The sequence below is a fragment of the Ursus arctos genome, unplaced genomic scaffold (assembly GCF_023065955.2).
Source record: "Ursus arctos isolate Adak ecotype North America unplaced genomic scaffold, UrsArc2.0 scaffold_32, whole genome shotgun sequence".
NCBI classification, from domain to species: domain Eukaryota; kingdom Metazoa; phylum Chordata; class Mammalia; order Carnivora; family Ursidae; genus Ursus; species Ursus arctos.
Genome location: NW_026623008.1, coordinates 30,227,898 through 30,249,387, shown reverse-complemented (window position 1 = coordinate 30,249,387; position 21,490 = coordinate 30,227,898). Strand labels below are relative to the sequence as shown.

At 57.2% G+C, this 21,490-nt stretch overlaps 1 protein-coding gene and 1 long non-coding RNA gene across 3 annotated transcripts; one reads left to right on the top strand and one right to left on the bottom strand.

Annotated features, from left to right (window-relative positions):
• Positions 1-1,994: 1,994 nt before the first annotated feature.
• On the top strand, positions 1,995-17,353 carry COL9A2 (collagen type IX alpha 2 chain). Its single transcript, XM_057305117.1, has 32 exons — positions 1,995-2,128; positions 3,289-3,363; positions 4,628-4,663; positions 4,747-4,809; positions 5,833-5,886; positions 5,994-6,029; positions 6,135-6,158; positions 6,489-6,542; positions 6,861-6,914; positions 7,021-7,068; positions 7,278-7,334; positions 7,416-7,469; positions 7,774-7,827; positions 8,222-8,275; positions 8,374-8,427; positions 8,549-8,602; positions 9,652-9,705; positions 10,135-10,188; positions 10,418-10,471; positions 10,879-10,923; positions 11,281-11,334; positions 11,974-12,027; positions 12,321-12,374; positions 12,461-12,532; positions 12,795-12,830; positions 12,959-13,003; positions 13,093-13,125; positions 13,328-13,474; positions 13,729-13,783; positions 14,104-14,292; positions 15,094-15,171; positions 15,601-17,353. The coding sequence occupies exons 1-32, from the start codon at positions 2,057-2,059 to the stop codon at positions 15,798-15,800; spliced, it is 2,067 nt and encodes a 688-aa protein (XP_057161100.1). The 5' UTR covers positions 1,995-2,056; the 3' UTR covers positions 15,801-17,353.
• On the bottom strand, positions 5,020-13,185 carry LOC130542266 (uncharacterized). 2 transcript variants are annotated; one of them, XR_008956715.1, is made up of 6 exons: positions 12,767-13,185; positions 12,557-12,685; positions 11,258-11,323; positions 8,458-10,775; positions 5,544-5,673; positions 5,147-5,384 (listed from the first exon to the last, which is right to left on the bottom strand). It is a non-coding gene; the product is annotated as an uncharacterized LOC130542266 (long non-coding RNA). The 2 variants fall into 2 exon arrangements; XR_008956714.1 differs by having other exon boundaries at positions 5,020-7,044; positions 12,557-12,667.
• Positions 17,354-21,490: the final 4,137 nt, after the last annotated feature.

Here is a 21,490-nt window from a genome sequence, read left to right as displayed (position 1 = left end):
CTCTTTGAGCTGCTATGTTGGAAGTTCAGCTACTTTGAACTTGAAATTGCCATGCTGGAGAGACCCTATAGAAAGCCCACAAACAGATAAAGGAGAGCGCTTCCCAGGAAATTCCAGCTGTTCCACCCCAGCTATTGGAGGCTTCCTAGTACAGCCATCAGACACATGAGTGAAGAAGCCTTCTAGATGAGCCAAGCCCAGCCACCATCTAACTGCAACCTCATAACAGACCCGAAGTCAGAACCAACCGCCAGAGCCACCCCTGAATTCCTGATCCAAGAAATTGCTGCTTTGAGCCACTATGTTTTTCGGTGTTTCTCCTACGCAGCAACAGACAACTAATACACTAATATGTGCCATCCAGAGGCAAGGAGCATCCCCTTTCCATAATTTCCACACACACAAAAGAAAACTCACTCACATGGGGCACTGGTGTGTTTAGCCCACAAAGAGATGAAGAAATGAACATAAAAACCAACAAGTTTGGCCATCCCCTTTCGGAGAGGTCCCTTACACATGTTACCCTCCCACCTGAGGCAGTGCCCACCATCCCTCCCTCACCTCCTCCTCCTCTCATCTTACTTCCTATAAACTCCAAATTCCTCCTCACTCCGTGAGGCAGAGCAATCAAATTCTCTCAAGCCCCCTTTCTCCCAGACTCAGCTCCAGAAACCCCTCTCAAAGCCCAGCGCCCTTTGCTCGTGTTCCGCGTGGGGTTGGACTTTCCCAGGTTCCAGAGGGTTTTCTCCTTGACTATTTTAGCTGATCTTGTGGTTTTTCTCCCCCACACTGTGTACAGGACTGGTAAACAAAATGTCCTCCACAAATCACAATGAAAGCCAAGATTTATGAAGCACCTACTATGTGCTGCTGCTAAGCTAAGTACTTCTATGCATCATCTAATCCAATCTCCACGAAAACCCTGTAAGGTAGGGACTATCATTAGCCCCTTTTACAGATGAGGAAACTGAGACAGTATCCAATTCAAAGTGCCCGTGGTCGTAGTTAGTGACAGATTCCAATGCACTTTACCAATATTGCTTAAGTGAGTGAAAAGGAAGCTTAGAGACTGGAAGAGAGGCGATGCTGGACAGGCGGGCTTTGGAAACTCTGGTCAATAGGGGGCTGGTCGTTTCATGGAGGAGGTTACCCCCAGCGAGAGAAAGCCAGGCCAGAGAGACTGTGGTGCTTCAAGGAGCTGCAGGGAAGAAAAGGCAACAGAAGGAGGAGGGCTGGAGGGTGGAAGCCTGGGCAGGGAAGGCTTCAAGGAGAGAACCGCCGAGGGCAGTTCCAGGAGCAAGAGGAGCTTCAGTGTTTCAGGGGGCACTGAAGAGGGACCAGGCCTCACTGGTGACCTCCAAGAGACTGACCCCCCAGCGGGGGCGGCAGCAGGGAGGTGAGAGGGAGATGAGTTTGCAAGCGGGGCACGGTCAGCGGAGTTAGCGGTGAAGCAAGAAGGTGGGTGGGAGTATTCCCAGCATGGCTGATCGAGGAAAGGCTTTGGTACGTTTTCAGACCGAAGAGGCCCGAGCGTCTGCGGAGTTGAGCGAGGTGGGTGGAGGCCTCTGCCACAAGGTCTGCGGGACCTAAGGCTCGCCCTCGGCCTGGACCCTGGAGGAGAGAGGATGGACCCAGGCCAGGGCTCGCAGGCAGAAGAGGCTGAGGACGGGTCAAGCGATCGGGCGCGGGCTGCGGGTCAGGGGGAAGGTGCCGGGCCCCTGGAGGTCAGGCTGGAGGGGGACCTCGGCCGGCCCTGTGCCTCCCCCCAGAGAAACGGGACCACGGTCCGAGTCCTGCGCCCCGGCCGCTCCTCGGCGGGCAGAGGGTGGGCACGGGCTGCGGGACGGAGCGGGGCGGAGCTGGGCGCAGGGCGCCGGCCTCCCTCCCCCCGGCCCTCTCAGGTGACAGACCCCGCGGCCCCCGCCCCGCCCCGCAGCATATTCAGGCGGCCCGGCCCGCCCCGTCCGAGAGCAGCCTGCGCCGCCGCACCCGGAGCCTCTGCGGGCCCGGACGAGCGTGGACCCGGGCACCCGTCCTCCGCGCCCCGCCGCCCGCCATGGCCGCCGCGGCCGCCCCCCGCAGCCTCCTGCTGCTCCTCCAGGTGCTCGGGCTCGCCCTGGCGCAGATCGTAAGTCCCGCGGCCGCCCCCGCGAGGGAGCCGGGGTGCATGGAGTGGGGTCTGGGGCGCGGGACCCGGGAGGCTGGTGCAGGGCGCGGCCTGTCTCCGCGCTCGCCTGGCACCCTCCCTCCGGCTGGGCGCAGCCCCGCGGCGCACGTTCCCTCGGTGGGTGCGCCCCGGGGGCGCGTCCCGGCGCCGCCAAAGGAGGCGGACGAGCCGGGGAGCCAGAGGGACCCTGCCCGGAGACGCTCGGCCCAGCCTGGGACAGGCAGCGTGGCCAGGAGCTGGCGCCCGGTCCTGGCAGCCCCGAGAGCCCAGGTGGCGGGGGAGACAATGGTGCCCATTCACGGGGCTCCGCAGCCTCCGCCCCGCCTCCTCTCAGGGGGCGCCGGCTCCAGCCAGACGCCGCTCCCCGCCGGCGGCTGCCCCTCCGCCCCGCTCCCGCTCCGGCTCCCCCGACGCGCTGCCGAGGGCCGCCGGGGGGCTGGGGGCCTAACGGGACGGGGGCGCGACGGGGCGGTGGCCGGGCGCCAGGCTGGCACCTCTCTGCCACCGAAGGCCGCGGGCACCTGGCGGGCGCGGGCCCCCTGCGTGGGTCGGGGCCGCCCGCCATAAGGGGACAACCCAAGGGAGGACGGAGGATCGGTGCTGGAGAGCGGTGCTCTGAGGGGAAGGGAGAACAGGCTTCCCCTCCCTTCGCCCCCTCTCCCCGCGCCGCCCTCACTTTTCTTGCGGGTTTATCCGCACTAGGGGGAGAGGGAGGGGTACCTACTCACCCTCTATACCTGTTGGTCATCTAACTATAATGGTACGAGCAGCCATTCATTGGCGCCAGCTGTCTGCTGGGCAGTCCCCCGCCTACCGTCTGTGATTCAGTCGTGCCTCCCCACCGCGACACCGCGGTCCCGTGCAAGGAGGCGGGCGGACTCAGCCCGGAATCCTGGCTCCACCACGGACTCTCTGTAATCATTCCTAATCTTTCTGAGCCTATTTCCTCAGCTGCAAACTGGGGCTCGTAATAGTATCCGCCTCCCAGTTCTGAGCATTCTGCAAGATGAATTACGTAGTGGGGCACAGCGCGGTCCACAGAGGTTTCCCGGGGAGGCTCGCCGCTGGGACTCCCGGCTCCCCGCACAGTCTGAGGGCTGCACCCCTGTGTGTGCTTTCAGAGAGGTCCGCCCGGAGAACCGGGGCCCCCGGGTCCCCCAGGGCCGCCGGGAGTGCCTGGATCTGACGGCATCGACGTGAGTCTCTAACCTGGGACGCGAGGGGGAGGGAAGCTGCGGACAAAGGGGAACTTTGTGAGCCGGGCCGGGGGCGGGAGCGCTGGTGGTGGGGTCTGTGCCTGGAGATGCAGCGCCCCCCTGTGGTCAGTAGGCGGCGCCGGCCTGCGCCACAAGGAGCCCGTTTGTTCCTCGAAAACCTCAAAGTAGCCCTGAGATGCAGAGCCCGTTATAACCGCCCGCGGACAAGGAGCTGCTGTTCGTCTGCCCGCCGAGCTCACAGCGATTCCTTATCCCCCACCTCTACTCTCCCGTCTTTTTTGGGATGGGAGACGTCTTAACCTCTCACCCTGCCCCCTGGCACGTCTGGATGCTTCTTCAGGGTGGCTTGGAAGCCTTGGTCAGACCGCTGACCCGCTGAAGCCAGACTCCTGTCTCTTCCTTTGCATTTTTTCTCCCTGATTTAGAACCAGCAGGCCTTGTTCCCTGGCCTCCCTAGCATGGGGACGGCTAAATGCCTCATTCAGGAGGCTCCCCCAGGAGGGCAGCCCCATGTTTACCCATCTGGACAGACTTCTATTCAACCTGGTGCCCCCACCCTCCACACACAGGGCGCTGGGTCCCTGCCAGGCTCTCTGGCTGCTGCAGGCCCTGGACTGCCAGAAGGCCTCTCTGGGGCTGAATGTGACTCCACAGGCCCTGTCTGTCCTCCACCACGAGTCCTTTGTCGCTGGGGAAGAAGGTCCTTCCTGCCTTGGGAACACACGGAATCTGCCCCCTTTCTAGGCCCTCTTGGTCCTTGTCCTTGCCCCAGTCTCTTCTTTTCCTGACCCCAATCCAAAAAAGAGCTACTGCCCACCCGGCTCACCTCCCCTTCATGTTTTTCTGAAAGTCCCAGGTTTCTCCCACACTTACCCAAGTCCAAGAGGCACCCACTCCCTGGGGTAACGTGGACTCGCAGCCCTCTCTGTGGGTCTCGTAATGGGCACCTCAGCTACACCGGTGTGTCTCTAACCTCTTGCATGTTGACAGCACCCTCTCTAGTCTGGCTGGGGCTCATCTCAATCCACCTATGTTTGGGTTTTTGTTTTTGTTTTGTTTTGAGGGAAAAGGAGCTACTTTCAAAACAAACAAACAAACAAACAACGCAAGGCTGAGGGGACCCAGGGCGGAAGAGAAGAGAGTGAGGAAAGTGGCCTGTGGGGCCAGCCAGCCAGGGCCTGCATGTGCCCATTTGGGTTAGCTTGAGCCACGGGGTGCTATCTGACCAACTTGTATCTTGCAGGGTGACAAGGGGCCCCCCGGGAAAGCTGGCCCTTCGGTGAGTACTTTTCCTCTTTGACCTTTGACCTTTCCAGTTCTTGCCGTCCTCTGACTAATATCTGCCCCACCTCTGTGTTTAAGGGACCTAAGGGAGAGCCTGGCAAAGCAGGGCCGGATGGGCCAGACGGGAAGCCTGGGATTGACGTGAGTACCCGAGTGTCTGCTAAAGCAGTTAGGGCTCAACTCACTGACTTCCAGAGCCCAGTTCTGCCATCTTCCCCTCTCTTCTGTTCAGAGCAGGGCAGCAGGATGGAGACTGTATAGCTATGAGTCCCTTCACCTTCCTATGACTTGTGACCTCCCGGCCACCCCAGAAGCATGAATCACGGGCACATGGGGGGCCAAAGAGGGTTCTGTTCATCGGCCGCAGCCAGGATTTAGTCTCACATTTCTGGCCTCCAAATAGCAGACTGCATGCTGTGGATGGAGCGGTCCTTTCCTTCCCCCTTCCCTGCCATACCCACCCCCTCACAGCCCCAGGAGTAACTCAGGAGAGGAGGATTATTGGCTGATACCACAGAATTCCCAGGGGCCCAAGGTCATGGGATTCTGGACACAGCCAGAACCATTGGGACAGTTGTCTGATTGAAGAATACACTTGGGTCAATCACTAAAAGGGGAGGAAAAAGAGGTCCCATGAGTTGCCTTTGTCCTGCTGGCTCAAGAAGTGTCATCGGGGCTATGAGCAGCCACCAGGGCCTCTCCAAATTTTCAACACCCTGCAAAGATTAAAAAGTGCATGGCTTTCCACTAGCACAGTGGTTCTCACATCTATGCAGAAAGGTGAACACGATTAACCCATTTTGCAGATGTGAACACTAAGGTTCAGAAAAAGTTGCCAAGGGCAGACAGCTAGAAAATGGCCCATCCAGACCTACCTCTAGGTCTACCAGGCTCCTAAACTGGGAGGTGTGAGTCCTGTGCAGACAAATCCTTGGGCCATGGTTTCTCATCTTTCAAAAGAGGGTAATCGTTTTGCCTGCGTGCCTCCCAGGGTTGCTGTGGGAACTGGGGAAGAGAAAACAAGGTGTTGAGGCCCCTTGGCCTTCATGGAGTGGAGTGAAACGCAGCTTGGGCCCACCCAGGAGAGACCTCAGGCCCTGGCTTGTCCCAGGGTTCAGGGAGCAGGTTTGCCCTTCACTGATCTACCATCTCTTTCTTCCCCAGGGTCTAACTGGAGCCAAGGGGGAACCTGGCCCCGTGGGGATCCCTGGAGTCAAGGTAAGTGGCCTGGGGACTGGGCGTGGGCGGTCCAGGGGAGGGGCTGTAGTAGAGAGGAGCAGGGACCAGGAGACCCAGCCTCTGAGCCTCTCCCATTGCTCTTCCAGGGCCAGCCCGGGCTCCCAGGTCCCCCTGGCCTGCCGGTGAGTGTAATCTGCAAGGGCTTCAAGGGACCCTTTGGTGGGTGCCGGTGGGGAGGGGACTTGCAGAAGGAGTCATGAACCCAATCTCCTTTCCTTCTGTTCCAGGGCCCTGGCTTTGCTGGACCTCCTGTAAGTCCTCCTGGATGGGACAGGGCCCCTGGGACTCTTGGGGAAGGAGGAAACAGAAGGGCTTCCGGGGGACTAGCCATCCAGGGGAGGGGCCAGCATGCTGTGATGGTGTCAGGAATGGGAAGACGTGCAGAACTCTGGGCCAGGTCATGCTGGGCCTATCTGCTGGCTCGGGGATTCTCTGGCCCTTAAAGCCCTAAGCTGTTGGTCTCTCTGGGCTTGGTTGCAAAGGAAAAGTGGGAAAGGGGCCTCTGGGTACCAGTCCCTACCTGTGTATCAGGGTGGGCTAACCCTCTGAGGCACCCTGGCCAGTGACGCCTCTGCTCCTAGGGGCCACCTGGACCTGTCGGCCTCCCGGGTGAGATTGGAATCACAGGCCCCAAGGTGAGCCCCAGCCACCCCTTTCCTCACTCTGCCTCCTGCCCTTTACCTCCAAGCTGGCAAGCTGGGCAGTCTTGCCAGCAGTTCCTGGGCCTCCTTCTGGCCAGCAGGGAGCTCTTTTAGGTCTGGGACAGAAACCCCTTCTGCTGAGCCCACTCGGCTATAGGTCTTTCAGGGAAACCAAGGACTGGGGCCATCCCAGATCTCAGAAGGCAACCTAGAGGACAGGGTGGGCAGGGCAGTAGCAGGGACTGGAGGAGGGGGCAGAGTAACCCTGGCAGAGCCGGATGGGAATATGATTTTGGCCCCTCTTGCTTCCAGGGGGATCCTGGACCAGAGGGACCATCAGGGCCCCCAGGGCCACCCGGCAAACCGGTAAGTGTCCTCAAACTTCCCACAGCGGTAAGGACGGGAGTCTTTGGCACAAGCCTGGGGTGGGAAAGGTTCGGGTGAGCCTCCATCTTCATACACCTCCTCTCAGGGCCGACCCGGAACCATCCAGGGCCTGGAAGGCAGCGCGGATTTCTTGGTGAGAGGTGGCCCTGGGGCGGGGCTAATGTGGGGAAGGGGTGGGTCCTCTTTGGAGGTAGAGTCAGGGGGATGGGGAGGGGCTGCGGCACAGAAGTTCAACCAAGTGGGGTGAGAGGAGGGTTTGGGAGTTGGCAAGATGGAGAATCACTGCCCAGCTAGCCTGAGGCAGGCCGGTGACAACAGAACCCGGTGGGATTTTCTTTCCAGTGTCCAACCAACTGTCCAGCGGGGGTGAAAGGCCCCCCAGGGCTGCAGGGAGTGAAGGTAAGCTACCGGCCTACGTCTTTGGGGGGCAGAGAAGTGGTTGGGAGGGGACCTCACATGGAGTTCCCCCCTTCCCTTCAGGGGCATCCTGGCAAACGCGGGGCTCTGGGAGATTCTGGCCGCCAGGGGAAGCCGGTAAGTGTGTGGGAAGAGGGCCTTACAAGAGCCCCCCCTTCTTCATCTCTTCTCCTTCCCCTGTGGGTCTCTGGGGACCGATTCTTGAGCTGAGAGGCAGGAGGCCCGTGTTCTAGGTCACTGTGTCCCCAGGCAAGTACCTTCTCCTTGCTGGACCTCCATTTCCCCATCCGTCACATGGGACTATATGGGTTTTAGGGTCCTTCCCGTCTGCTTTTTCTGGGAAGGGAATGGTATCTTCGGTTGTCTGTATGTTTGTCTCTTGATCTGCATGCCTGTCTGATCACTCATTCCTGCCCCATAGGGTCCCAAGGGAGATGTGGGTGCCTCTGGAGAGCAAGGCATCCCCGGACCACCGGTAAGGAACACTCCCCCTCGGGCCCTCCCCTCCTCATCCTGGGAGAGCTTAGTGGAACCATTCCCTTGGTCTGGCCTCCAGCCTGTGAAAGAAACCCCTGTGTCCAGTTGGCATGTCTCTGGGTGGGGAGAGGGCAGGTGAGTCTGTCAGAAACTGGGGGACAGGAACCAAGACTGTCAGCCAGAAGACGCAGCTGAGGCCCAGGCTTTGCCTCTGTCCCCTGAGTGACCCTGGGGAGTCCGTCCCCCATTCTGAGCCTCAGTGTCCCTCTCTGAGATAGGGACTATGCTGCCTGTCTCAGAGGGGCGCTGTGACAATCAGGGGTGGGGGTCAGAGAACATATGATGAAGTGGGCCTTGAAATTGCCATTGCTGTCATTCTTCTGTCTTGACAGGGTCCCCAGGGCATCAGGGGCTACCCCGGCATGGAGGGACCCAAAGGAGAGACGGTAAGTAAGTCGGGAGTGGACCACAAGAGTTGTCATGACCAGCGCTCTGGCCTCTGGGGCCCAGCCAAGGACTGACTGTAACCCTTTCCTCTCCGCAGGGTCCTCATGGGTACAAAGGCATGGTGGGCTCCATTGGTGCTGCCGGGTCACCAGTAAGTGTCCTCTTGCTCCTGCAAACCTACCTCCTCCAGGCTGGAGATCCTGGGGGTGCAAAGGGAGTGTGGTGCCCCCTGAGCCCGTGTGATCTGGATTCCTGTTTGTCCTTCTTGCCAGGGTGAGGAAGGTCCACGGGGGCCACCAGGCCGAGCTGGGGAGAAGGGTGATGTGGTAAGTCCACTCAGGGACCCTGGAGAGTACGGGGCGGGACTCAGCTCCCCCTCCCCCAGGGCTCATGAGCGGATGTGTGCATTACTCTGTGTGTCTCTGTGGCTGCATGTGTGTGAGTATGTGCTACTCTGTGTCTGTGTGGATGCATGGGTGTGTGTGCATGTGTTACTCAGTGTCTGTGGGTGAGTGACTGGTGCCCAGTCACCCCACCAGCCCCCACTCCTGCAAGCCCAGCCGGTGCTGATCAAATTCAATTTGGGAGAGGCCACGGGATCCAGTCCCAGGCTCGCTGTGGCCAGACAATGAAATTCCAGCAAATCAGCCATGGGGCTAATGGGATTTGGTCCACATCCCAATTCTCTTAACTTTTTTTTTAATTAATAGACTTTATTTTTGAGCAGTTTTGAGTTTATAGAAAAATTGAACAGAAAGTAAACTTTTTAAAATTATGTACATTTTAAACATACATAAAAGTAGAGAGAATTATATAATGAACCTCCATATACATGTCTCCCCAAATCGACATTTTGCCACACTCAATCCACCACTCTGTTGCTCATATTTTCAAGCAAATTCCTTAATATCATGTCTTTTCACCCCAAAATACTTCTGTATGCCTCTCTTAAAAATAAGGCCTTTTCCTCACATAATCACAGTATCATTCATTATCATACCAACAAAATTATCAATGATTCCGTAATATCAGCAAATAGCCAGTCTGTGTTCCGTGTTTCCCAATTATCTCAAAAATGTCTCTTTGGGGTTCTTGTTTAAATCAAGACCCAAACAAAGCCCACACATCAGAGAGCAGATGAAGGGGGTCTCAGTGAGTCCTGGCTCCTTCCCTGTACTGCTCAGCCCAGCAGGCCCCTCAGCTCGGCGCTACCTCTACTCCCTCCCAGGCCCCCTCCTCCAGCCCCTGCACAGTGTGGCCTGTGCCAAGAGGGAGCCTGGGACCCGGAGGTCACTGTTCTCAGCTGCTCCCCTCTCTGAACAGGCAGGCATGGGTTCAGCATCCTGAAGGTGACCTCATTTCTATCTACTTGCAGGGCAGCCAAGGTGTTCGAGGACCCCAGGGAATAACAGGCCCGAAGGGAGCAACCGTAAGTGGCCCGGGTCTACCCAGACAGAGAGCGGGGTCAACTCTGTCCAAGCTCCTAGAGGATGAGGAGCCTGAGATTCTAGACTGAACTCTGTTGAAGGCGCGCTGCTCTGTGACCTTGGGAAATGCCCTCTTGTTGTGCCTTAGTTCTTTCACCCGTAAATATGGCACATGGCGATGCAGCAGAGATTTGGGGAAGCTTGCGGCCATCTGGGACACCTGTCACCCACACAGAGGAAAGACTGTGGTCCATCCCCCCAAATCCTTTTCCTATTTCTGCTCCCCTCTGCCAGTTGGCTGGTGGGGGTTCTCGAGATAAACAGACCCACTTCCAACCTGCACACTGCAGCTGTCACAGAGGGACATGGGTGGGTGGCCTGACCCCAGGTATCTCCCCACTGAGTCTCCCTTCAACTTTCCCTCTGAGCAGGGCCCCCCAGGCATTGATGGCAAGGACGGGACCCCAGGCATACCTGGCTTAAAGGTAGGAGTGGGGACCTCTGGTTGGTTGGGGAGGGTCAGGGCCCCTCCCACCTCAGGCCCTGAGTCTTATCACACTGATCCCCGAGGCCTAGGAGCCTGGGATCCTCAAGTGTGTCCCTGACACATCCCTGCTCACCTCTGGGCCTGTTTCCCTACTTGCACTTGGGTGGAAGCCATGGACCCTCTAGCTGGAGCTTTCATTTGTGCCTCTGGTTCTCTGTCTCTCGCAGGGCAATGCAGGACAGGCGGGGCGGCCAGGAAACCAAGGCCACCAGGGCCTAGCGGTGAGTATGGGGTGGAGTCCCAGGGGCTGCCCCATGGGCAAATTGCTTCTCCTCCTCAGTGTTGCCCACTTCCCCATGGTGCCATGAGTGGCTGATGAGGCAGAAATCCACACACCCAGGATCCTTGCTCTAGTCCTTGTCCCCACCCAGCCCAGGCCTCATCACCACTATCACCACTTCTGTGGCCTCTGGCCTGGCTTAGGCCTCATCGTTTGGACAGTTGCTCCAGCCTTCTCTTTGACCATTCCAGTTGCCATGGCTGGGCCTCCTGTGGCCTCCTGTGGTTCAGCTCCCACAGCCAGGGCTGAAGAAGGGAGGGGATCTGGATTGGGGGTGGGAGGTAAAGCAGCCAGTGCCTGGGGCTCCCCAATGCCAGGGTAGAAACTGATACCAACTTCTTTCCCCAGGGTGTGCCGGGCCAGCCTGGGACAAAAGGAGGCCCGGGAGACAAGGTAAGGTGACTCCAAGCTGGGGAAAGAATTGGCTTCATGGGAGCAAGGGAGCCCGCGGACAGGGTTCGGGGGCATGACTAAAAGACTGCAAGGCCCAGGCCTCGCCCCAGGCTCAAGGACGTGGCCTGGACACAAGTCCCTCAGGCCTAACCACCTCCCTTCTACCACTTCCGCCCACCCTCTGTGCAGACAGGATGGCAGGGCTCCCAATCCAGAGGACCTGACCAAGAACATCTTCTCCCCAATTCATGTGATTCTAGATTCTGTTTAGGGTTCATCAGGCTTCTCCAAGGTCAAGGGCTTGATGGTCCCCGCCCCCCCCCCCCCGACTCACCTTAAATCTGTGTTTTCCTGCAGGGTGAACCAGGCCAGCAGGGCCTCCCTGGATTCTCTGGTCCTCCTGGGAAGGAAGTAAGTGCTCTTCCCCTGACACAAGCTCTTGCATTGGTTCCCCTCCCAGGCCTGAAGACCCTGCACTCAGCCTATGGGCCTGGGTGAGAGTGAGAGTGTGGGCTGAAGCCCTAGTTTGGGGGGTGCCCTAGATGCCAGTCTGGGCTGTGCCACTGACCCACTGACTCAGGGACACTCCCTTTTCCTCTCTGGGTCCTTGTTTCTCTACGTGCGATGCAGTGATGGTGGGCATTAGCTCTGTCCCGTATGGGCATGACCTCCTCAGATAGCCAAGCTTACTGGGGCTAAGAATACAGCAGAGTCATTCATTCATTCATTCATTCATTCATTCATTCATTCATTCCATAAACATTCACCAAATACCTGCAATATGTTAAATGCTGAGACAGTCTCCTACTCAGACAGAACTTAGAGTTTAGTGGAGAAGAGAGATCTTGAACATATGATCACATGATGGCTAACTACAACTGTGTGGGGTCCTACTGAAGGAAAAGTACAGGGACCCAAAGAACAGGGGATAAGGGAAGGCTTCCCTGAGGAAGGGAGTTAGCTGAGACCCAGGGTGGGTAGGGGTTAGCCAGCTGTGGAAGGGAGGGATCCAACCAAGCCTACTGCTTACTCCCAATTTCCGTCCCCCAGGGAGAGCCAGGACCTCAAGGAGAAATCGGACCCCAAGGCATCCTAGGGCAGAAGGTAACAGTGGTTCCCCCTCCCCCAGGGGCCCTGGCAGCAGCTGGCACTACTGCACCCAGGATCTGGGTCCCATCAATGGCTCCAGCGCCCGCCTAGTCCAGCCCAGCCCGTTTGAGGCCTTCCCAGCAAGGGCCCCAGTCCGCTGGTCTGTGAAGTGGAGCAAGGGACCTCCACACTGGGACAGGAGGAATGGAGGGCATCCTGACCAGCAGGGGCGGGGGGGGCTGGAGAGGGGGCTGAGGAGGGGGTGCCCCAGCTGATTGTTGGTGGGTCATCCTCTCTTTCTGTTTCAGGGTGACCAGGGTGAGAGGGGACCAGTGGGGCAGCCAGGCCCTCAAGGACGGCAGGTTAGTGGAGGCCAGCTGTGAGGGGCAGTGGGGAGCAAGTCTGGGCACCTCATTTGATTTACTGCTCTGGGTTCTTTTCTCCTCAGGGCCCCAAGGGGGAGCAGGGGCCCCCCGGAATTCCAGGGCCCCAAGGCTTGCCAGGCATCAAGGGAGACAAGGTACCAAATGGGGTTGGAAAATACCTGGAAAAGAGGCCCCAAGACCTGCGGGGTGGAGGGATGGACCTCAGTTAGATCCTTCCTGAGCGCTCCAGGTCTTCCTGGAAAAAGTAATGGGGCGGGTCCCCCGCGGCCCTGGGGGGCCAGGCGGAGCTGCAGACGGGTGTGGCCAGGACCCAGGGGTGGTGGTGGGGGACCCCGTGGACCCAACCGTCCCGGGAGAGGGGAACTCACCTAGTCCCTGATTCCCGGCTTGCTGCAGGGCTCCCCGGGGAAGACCGGACCCCGCGGCAGCGTGGTGAGTACCAGCGCCTCCCCTTCCCCGGGTCCCAAGCGGCGGCGGCGGCGGCGGCGGCGGCGGCGGCGGCGGCGGCGGCGGCCGGTGGGGGTCCGCAGGTGCGCTGACTCGCTGTGCTTCATTTGCAGGGCGACCCGGGGGTGGCCGGCCTCCGGGGAGAGAAAGGCGAGAAGGTGAGTGGGCTGCGCGGGGGCGACCGGCGGGGCGGGGGGCGGACCCGGGGGCTTCGGAGGGTCGTGACCGAGCTGCCGTGTACCTGCAGGGCGAGTCTGGCGAGCCGGGGCCCAAGGGGCAGGTGAGTCCAGCCCCTGCGACGCCGCCTTCTTCCTGTCCCGCCACCCCCTGCCCTGGGCACTGACCGGGACCGCCGCCATCCGAGCCTCCTCCTCTAACCATCCCCCCCGCCCCCTCCCCCTCCACTCTCCACCTCCGCCCCCTCTCCCGCCCCGCGCGGTCTTGCTCTCACCCTTGCTCTGCACCGCCCCCCGCCCCCGCAGCAAGGAGTCCGCGGAGAGCCCGGCTACCCGGGCCCCAGCGGGGATGCGGGCGCCCCGGGGGTGCAGGGCTACCCCGGGCCCCCCGGCCCTCGAGGACTGGCTGGAGACCGAGGCGTGCCGGGACTGCCCGGGAGACAGGGCGTGGCGGTGAGTCCTCCCCCCCCCCCCCCCAGCCGGGAGTCTCCCGCGAGGAAATCCCTCTGCGGTGCTGCTGATGCCCCAAAGGCTGGGAGTTCCCGCAGCCAGCTGGCTTCCCCGAGGCTGGTTCCAGGCCCCACAGCGGACGGGTTGGGGGTGGGCGCGGCAGGAGGGATTTCAGTCAGATCTGCATATACTTCCGGGAGGGGGGGAAAGGGGGGCCAGCCAGGGGCTCCTTCCTGGAAGGCCTCGTCTGCCTGCAGGGCCGAGACGCCAGTGACCAGCACATCGTGACCGTGATGATGAAGATGATGCAAGGTGAGGGCGGGGCAGCAACCCCTCCCCCTCCCAGTCCAAGTCAGCGCCGTGCCACCCTTCAGGAGCTTCTCCAGGTGGCCTTGCCCGAGCGGCTGCAGGCCTGGGCGCTCTTTCCAGCTCTGCTTCCAAGAGGCGGGGGGCCTGTGTACAGCTCCGCCCTCACCGGATCTTCGGTTTGCGCAGACCGCGGAGGAAGCGCGATTAAACACGCAACTTTAGCGGCTGCACACCCAGGGCTGGGCCGTCGGGACGCTCTGCCTTCCCGTTTTACCGAGCTGACCCGCATCTCAGAGACCTCTCATCTCCCTCCCTTCCTCCAGAGCAACTGGCAGAGGTCGCTGTGAGTGCCAAGCGGGAGGCCCTGGGTGCAGTCGGGATGGTGGGTCCTCCAGGACCCCCTGGGCCTCCCGGATATCCGGGCAAGCAGGGACCCCATGGGCACCCTGGCCCTCGGGGAGTTCCTGGCATCGTGGGAGCCGTGGGTCAGATTGGCAACACAGGGCCCAAGGGTGAGTGCTGTTCTGTGGTGGGGGTGGGGGTGGGGGCTAGGCTATCTGGACGCGCCAAGGCCAGGCCTGGGTTGGGTTATGGGGTAGGTGGGCGGATGGCTCCGCCCCTTGTTTTCTTTTTCATCATCCCCCATCTCAGGATGAAGTACACTTTCCCCCATTCCCTCAGCAAAGTTTTCCAGAAGTCATATGTGACTCCTGGGCTTGCCTTCTCAGTAGCAAATTGATGGAAATTAATGTATTATTTTATAACTTGGGGTTTTTTTTGGGGGGGGTTGTTTTTGTTATAAATTTGCTTAGTGGTGCCCCATAAACATCTTTCCGTGTCTCTGGAAGCCCGAGGCAGGTTAGCAAAGTAGAAAAGCGTGCAAACTGGAGAGTCACAAGACAGGGTCTGTCCAGACTCCGCAACTTGCTCCTTGTACACTTGGACAACTTACCTGATAATCTCCCTGGGCCTTAGATTTATCGTCTGTAAACTGGGGGATGTTAGTAACAACCACCTCAGAGCTTGTCCTGAGGATTACATGTGGAGGTAACTTACGCAGAGATGGCACATAGTAAATGCTGGCTACGATGATTATTATTAGACGCTTTCCTCTAATGAACTTGATTAGCCTTCCATCCTGTCTGGACCTTCCTTTATATAACCAGTTCTGCAGACATTTCCAATTTTGCCCTAGTATAAACTAGCAGAAAACAGGAATAATTGCTGTGTGTGAAATAGAAATGAAATCACAACCAAAGTAGAAAAAACATTCTCCAGTTCTGAAAAACGATAGCTTCTTTCTTTCTCTGCAGGAAAACGTGGAGAAAAGGGTGACCAGGGAGAGATGGGACGCGGGCATCCCGGGATGCCTGGGCCCCCGGGGATCCCAGGTGAGACCTGGGCCCTGCCCAGCAGCCCTGCCCCTCAGATCCGCGGCTCATGACTACAGACACCTGGGTCTCTGCCGTGGAGGCCTCCTGCTCAGCCCTCTCAGGCCCACGGACCCAGCCTTGGCCTCCCCTTGGAGCACCGGGTGGGGTCTGGCTGGGAACTAGACAGCTGAGATGCTGAGGACTTTCTGGCTTGCACCAAAATCTGCTTCAAGCAGGAAAGTGAGGAGGCATTTGCTCCCCACCTCACTGACTGGGAGTCGGAAGTGATAGACAGTGCCATGCGACTCACTCAGAACCTGTGTCTGGGGCCGTCTCTTCAGGGCCTCACTCGATCTCATCCAGCCCCCCACCTCCCTGGAGAACGGAACTTAGAATCCTACAGGTGACACAGAAGGCCCTGATGTCTTGGTCTTCTTCCTTTCACAGGACTCCCTGGCCGGCCCGGCCAGGCAATCAACGGCAAGGATGGAGCTCGAGGGTCCCCAGGGGCCCCGGGAGAAGCAGGCCGACCAGGCCTACCAGGCCCCGTGGGGCTGCCAGGCTTTTGTGAGCCTGCGGCCTGCCTTGGAGCCTCAGCCTACGCCTCTGCACGCCTCACGGAGCCTGGATCCATCAAAGGGCCATGAGCATGAGGCCAGGACAGAGCCTGGCGGGCATCCTGGGGGGAAAGGACTAGGTTCCTCTGGGTGGACATGCATCCCATCCCTCAGACCAGGAGGCCAGCTTTCCCAGGACCTTCCGTCTGGGACCCTGGAGTCCTGAGGAAAAGGAAATTCTAAAATATGGGGAAGGGAAGGGAGGGCATTGGAATGAAAAGGTTGAGGCCAACAGACAGGGCAAGTGTGACTGGAGAGTCCCAGCTCCGAAGAGATGGGTGGCTTTCCTTCCCACAGCACGACTCAGAAGTTACCAAAACAAATGTCTCCCTAATCTGTGCCATCCTCCAGTGGCCATCCTCTTTAAGGCAGGTGGACTGAGGTCTCTGCCGGTCCCTGATCCCACCTTCCTCCCCTGAACTTGCTGGGTGACTGCTGGCGGGGGACTACCCTGAGGTAGCCGTCCTAGAGCCAGCCCGACTACTTTCTCCCTGCCTCCCTCCCATCTGAGTATTTAAACACCCTTTCCCCTTCTCTTCCTGGCATGACCCCCTCCCACCCACCCCGAGATCCACCCAGGCCTTTCTGTAAATAAAAGCCCCTGACTTGGGTACAAACGAGGGTGGGAGTTGCTGGGCTTCCTTCCTGGTGGACTGGGGGCGGGAGGTTGTTGCTGGGCCACCACTGTCTGGGCAGGATGGTCAGGGGCTCCTCAAGGGGAGGCATGTGCCTTCCTCTGGTTATACCCTGAATTGTGAGCTTGAGGACAGCATGGTACATTTGAGTTACGTCTGTGGGAAAAACCTGGGGTGGAGTCAGGATGGTGACCTGCTGTGTAACTTCGGGCAAATCCCTTCACAGCCTTTATATGGCTACGGCAGGGACTCAGCCGTGCCCATAGGACACACCCAGTGTCTTGCCAGGGCCCAGCACCCACTCTATGCTGCCCTGGGGCGGGAGCTGGTCGAGCAAGACTGAAAGACTTGCTTCTTGCCTTCAGGGGTTCGCAGGTCTGTGGGACCTGGATGATGAAAGCAGAAGTGACGTGCATTCACGCCGCTTTCGCTCCGGACGTCTAGGGGAGACAGATCTGATCTGTACCCCGGGTGCTCTCCCAGCCTCACAGCTCTGTAGGCCAGCAAAGCTGCTCCAAGCAGCAGGAGCAGCAGGAAGGCATGACAGGTACCTCGGACCCACGCAAGCATGGGGGCTTTTGATCTTCAGGGAGTGACCAATCCCTGTGCTCTGTTATTGATTCAGGCATTTGTTCCCAAACGAAGCGTTCTGCTGGCCCCAGCCCCTCCTGAAGGCACAGGACTCCAGTCTGAGATCTAAGCATTTGCTAAAGTCTGGGCCCTCCTACACCTCACCCTAAACGTGGCACTAGGTCCCCACCCAGGCTGGGTACCCTTTTCCTCCGACCAGTAGGGAAGAGAACTCTCACTAGCCCACCCCCCTTCATCCCTCCCCTGCCCCACCACACACGCACACATGCACATACACACTAGTGATGTCTCAGTCCTCTATCCCAACTGAGGGACAAACAGGAAAGATATGGGGAGGGTAGTCCCGAGGGCCACAGAGGTGGCTTCACTCTCGATGCTTTGACAAATCCTGTATCACAGCATCCCAGCCCCCCCGCCCAGGCCTCCCCTAGGAGGCCCCACTTCTGCTGTGGCTACTGGAGCAGGCTCAGGGATGAGGGGAAGAGGCTGGGAGCAGCAGGGAGGCGGTTCGTACCTGAAGGGAAGGGGGGACCCCCTTCCTAGGCCCAGTCACTGCTTTGCGGGGAGCCTTGGGCTTAGAGAGCCAGTGTACGCCTTGCGGTTTCTGCACGTGCTGGCCCTGGGCTTTCCATGTGCCTCTCCGCAACTTCTCAGAGACCAGGTCCACTGCAGGACTTCCGTCACCACCGGAGGACGATTTTGAATCTTAGGCAGAGTCACCCCTCATTCCTATGACTCAGACATCTGAAAGGGCTGAAAGGCGGCTGCTGATTCCTAGGCACGAGTGCCTGGCAGCCTTCCTAAGATGCCTGGAGGCTGAATTTCACCAAGGAAAATCCCATGTCCTCAGTCTGCTGCACAAGACTCTCCTAAGCCTCTCCAGCCTCACATCTACACTGCACTCCAGCCCTGGCAGCCCCAGACACGCTGTGCCTCACACGTGTTGTGCCCCTGCGGAGCCTATTCCCCACAATCCCATCCCTGCCAGTGCCCTGGCTTCGGGTCTTTACTCCAAAGTGACCTTCTCATCCCCACCCTGCTATCCCAGATTCCCCTCCCGTGCTTTATTCTCTCTCCTTTGTACTTGTCACTATTCAACAACATCAACGTAAGCTCTGTAGGACAGCAACTTTGGTCTCTCGTTTGCCGCTCCATTCCCCAGCACCTAGAACAGTGCCTGCTGTGAAGATCTAATCACATGGTGACTACAGCTGGGAACAGGGTATTGTATCATTAAAACTGGCTAAGCACTTAAGGGTACACAGACACAGACACAGACACACACACACACACACACACACACACACGAAAACATTTGAAAGAGAAAAAGTTTCAAAACTGAAACCAAAAACCAAACCAAAAACATGCCTGGCACATAGCAAGTGCTCAATAGTTACTAAGTAAATGAGCAGTATGTTCAGGATGCTGAAAGGAGGACCCCACCAGTCATCATGCCAGGAAGGAAGGGATCTGGTCTCAGCTTGTGTGGGGAGGCATGTCCCCAAATGGCCCGCAGCATCCAGGTTACTCCTTTCACCAAGAATGAACCTTCCCAACTGAACCAAGAGACAGAAGCCTGGTGTAACGAAAATGAAGTAGGAACTCTACCCTCTTTGCAATCAAGAAGCCTAACTGCGCGCTGCATCGAGTCAGCCCGGCTCCTTCCCAGAGGCTCAGCAGCTTCTCCTCCGTAACGGAGCCTGTGAGAACTCAGGGTCCCAAACCTGCCCCTGGCAGAGCTCCAGGAAGTCTGGGTGATGGGATTTGGTTTCAAGTCATTTAGTAAGTCACTAATCTTCCAACCCAAATGGCCAGCATCCAACCCACGTTGCTAAAATCAACAGTGACAAGGGCTTTCAGCCAGAGCTCTGTTGTTTGACTGACAAACAGGGTCTCGAGTTGGCTGCTGGGGATTCTGGCAATTTCTGAAGCGGGCATCGGTCTGGTGGCACTAGGTGGGCTTAGAAGCTGACAAGGTCGTCTGCCAGGTAAGCACTGCACAAGAACAGTGGGGCAGCTGCCCAGAGGCTGCTCTAAAGGGTCCGGACAAGTGCAGAAATATTCCCAGGATAAATGGTGAGCTCGTTTCTTATCTACAGAACAAGGCTTCGATGGGTGACAGGACCCACAACCAGTCGCTTTGGTTACGGACCTCTGTCACGCTGCCCATGAGGTCACAATCAGCCAAAGTCGAGGGGGTCTAGCTCTAGGTGGATGAGGAGAAATGTACCCCAAGCCCCTTTGCCTACCCTATTTGATAAAGACCTCCAACTCAATCTGTCCCAAACTGAAGAACTTGCCCTGCCCCCAACCTCATTCTTCAGCGTACCCATCTCAGTAACTAGTTCTACAACCTACCAGATGCCCAGGCCTGAAACCTGGGTCATCTTTAACTCCTTCAGTTTTCACCCCCATCACTAATTCGTCTCCAACCTGGTCAGTCTCTCCTTTTCACTCATTTGTTCAGCAAATAGCCATTCATTCCACAAATACTGTTGTCTCCCCAGCTAGAACGTAAGCTCCATGAAGGCAGGGGATTTTGTGTTTTGTTCACTGCTGGATCCTCTGAGCTTTCAACAATATATAGTATTTAGCAAGAACTTAATACCTATTAGCTAAATGAATATTATTTGGGATAATATCCCTATGCTTTATTATGGCACACAAGCCCCTTTGGGCCTAGCCCATCTTCCTCTTCAGGGTCATTTCTCACTCCTAATTTCTTGCAATTCCTAAAATGCCCCATGTTCTCATGTTTTTGTACCTGCTGTTCCCTGGGATGCCACTCCTGTCCTTCTTTAGAGGATTCCTACTCCTCTTTCACAACTTGGCCCTGTCCTCTGGCGACCCTCCCCCTCCCCCAACTGCAGCTGGGTCAGGCACGTCTGTTACATCATAGCCATTGTGGTAAATTATTAAGAGTAACTATTACTACTACTTACCACTTACCGAGCTTTTATCATCAGCTATCGTGCTAAGCCCCCTGCAAACATGATCTCATTCTACCCTTGCAGCAACCCTGTGACACAGGTAGTATCCCCATTCATCACGTTAAAAAAACCAATAACTCTCTCGACCCCACTTCTACCTACTGCTACCATCCCAGAGTTTTGCTCCCTTTTATGGGAACAGAGTGTTGTCTGAACTGGCTTCTAGCTTCCCACACTGTCCTCATCAGACTCCTCTGCTGAGTTCTCATCTCCTGTACATGAAGGTCAGGGGCCATGTGGCTTGTCCTTGGACCACTTGTTCTCTCACTCCTCTCGTGACCTCCTTCAGTTTCATGGCTTTAAATTCCATCCCTACATCCCTAACTCAGACTTATCCCCTTAAATCAATCCAATTCTCCAACTGCCTCCTCGGCATCTCCCGAGAAGTCTGGTAGGCATCTCAAATTTACGCTGTCCACAGTGCAAGGCCGACCTGCCCCTCCAGAACGTCCTTCTCCTTCCCCATGTTATGGCAATCCCATGCTTTCAGTTACTGAGGCTAAACACACTGCAATCATCCTCTACTCTACTTTTTTTCTCACACCCCGTATCTGCTCCATCAGCGAATCCTGTTGGTTCACCCTTGAAGATACATCCAGAATCCAACCACTTCTAACCACCCCGACTACCACCCAGGCACCATTTTTAGTTCTTGCCAGAAGTATTTCAAGAGCCTCTCAACTAGTCCACTGTTGGCACCCTTGTTCCTCAACAGAGCAAGCATAGTGATCCTGTTAAAACAGAGATCAGATCATGTCACTTCTTGGCCCCAAACCCTCTGATGGCTTCCCCTGTACTCTAGCAAAAGCCAGAGTTCTTACAATGGCCTACAAGACCCTGTAAAATCTGCCTTATCCCTACCTCTCTGACTGTATCTCCCACTATTTCCTTCTGGTACATTCCATCCCAGCCACTCTGGCCTTCTGGGATTTCTCAAACACACCAGACTCACCTCCACATCAAGGCCTTTATAGCTGCTATTCCCTCCTCCTAGAATGTTCTTCCCCAAAACACCCGCGTCCTGCAAACCACCTACTCACTTCCGTCAGGTCTCTGTTTGGACATTACATCTAGCAACACCTTATGATCACCCTATTTTAAATTTAACTCCCGGTGCGCCAGGGTGGCTCAGTCAGTTAAGCATCCGACTCTTGGTTTCAGCTCAGGTCGTGATCTCAGGGTTGTCAGATCGAGCTCCACTTTGGGCTCCACGCTGAGTCTGCTTGAAATTTTCTCTCCCTCTGTTCCTCCCCTGCTTGCATGCAGGTGTGCGCTCTCTCTAAAATAAATAAATAAATAAATAAATAAATAAATAAATAAATAAATAAATAAATAAATATTATTTTTTAAAGAAACTTAAAAAATAAATAAAATCTTAAAAAAACAATAATAAATTGCAACTCCCACTCCCCACACATATGCGCACCTCAGGCTCTCTTTTTTCTCCAAAACATGTATCACTGTTTACTATGTTATATATATATTTTATTGTCTATCTCCCTCA

Bases quoted from the DNA above. Each gene is read 5' to 3' on its own strand.
- COL9A2 (XM_057305117.1), top strand. From the start codon at position 2,057: ATGGCCGCCGCGGCCGCCCCCCGCAGCCTCCTGCTGCTCCTCCAGGTG. The intron at 5,887-5,993 runs GTAAGTGGCCTG...TTGCTCTTCCAG, and splicing joins TGGGGATCCCTGGAGTCAAG to GGCCAGCCCGGGCTCCCAGG. The intron at 14,293-15,093 runs GTGAGTGCTGTT...CTTTCTCTGCAG, and splicing joins TGGCAACACAGGGCCCAAGG to GAAAACGTGGAGAAAAGGGT.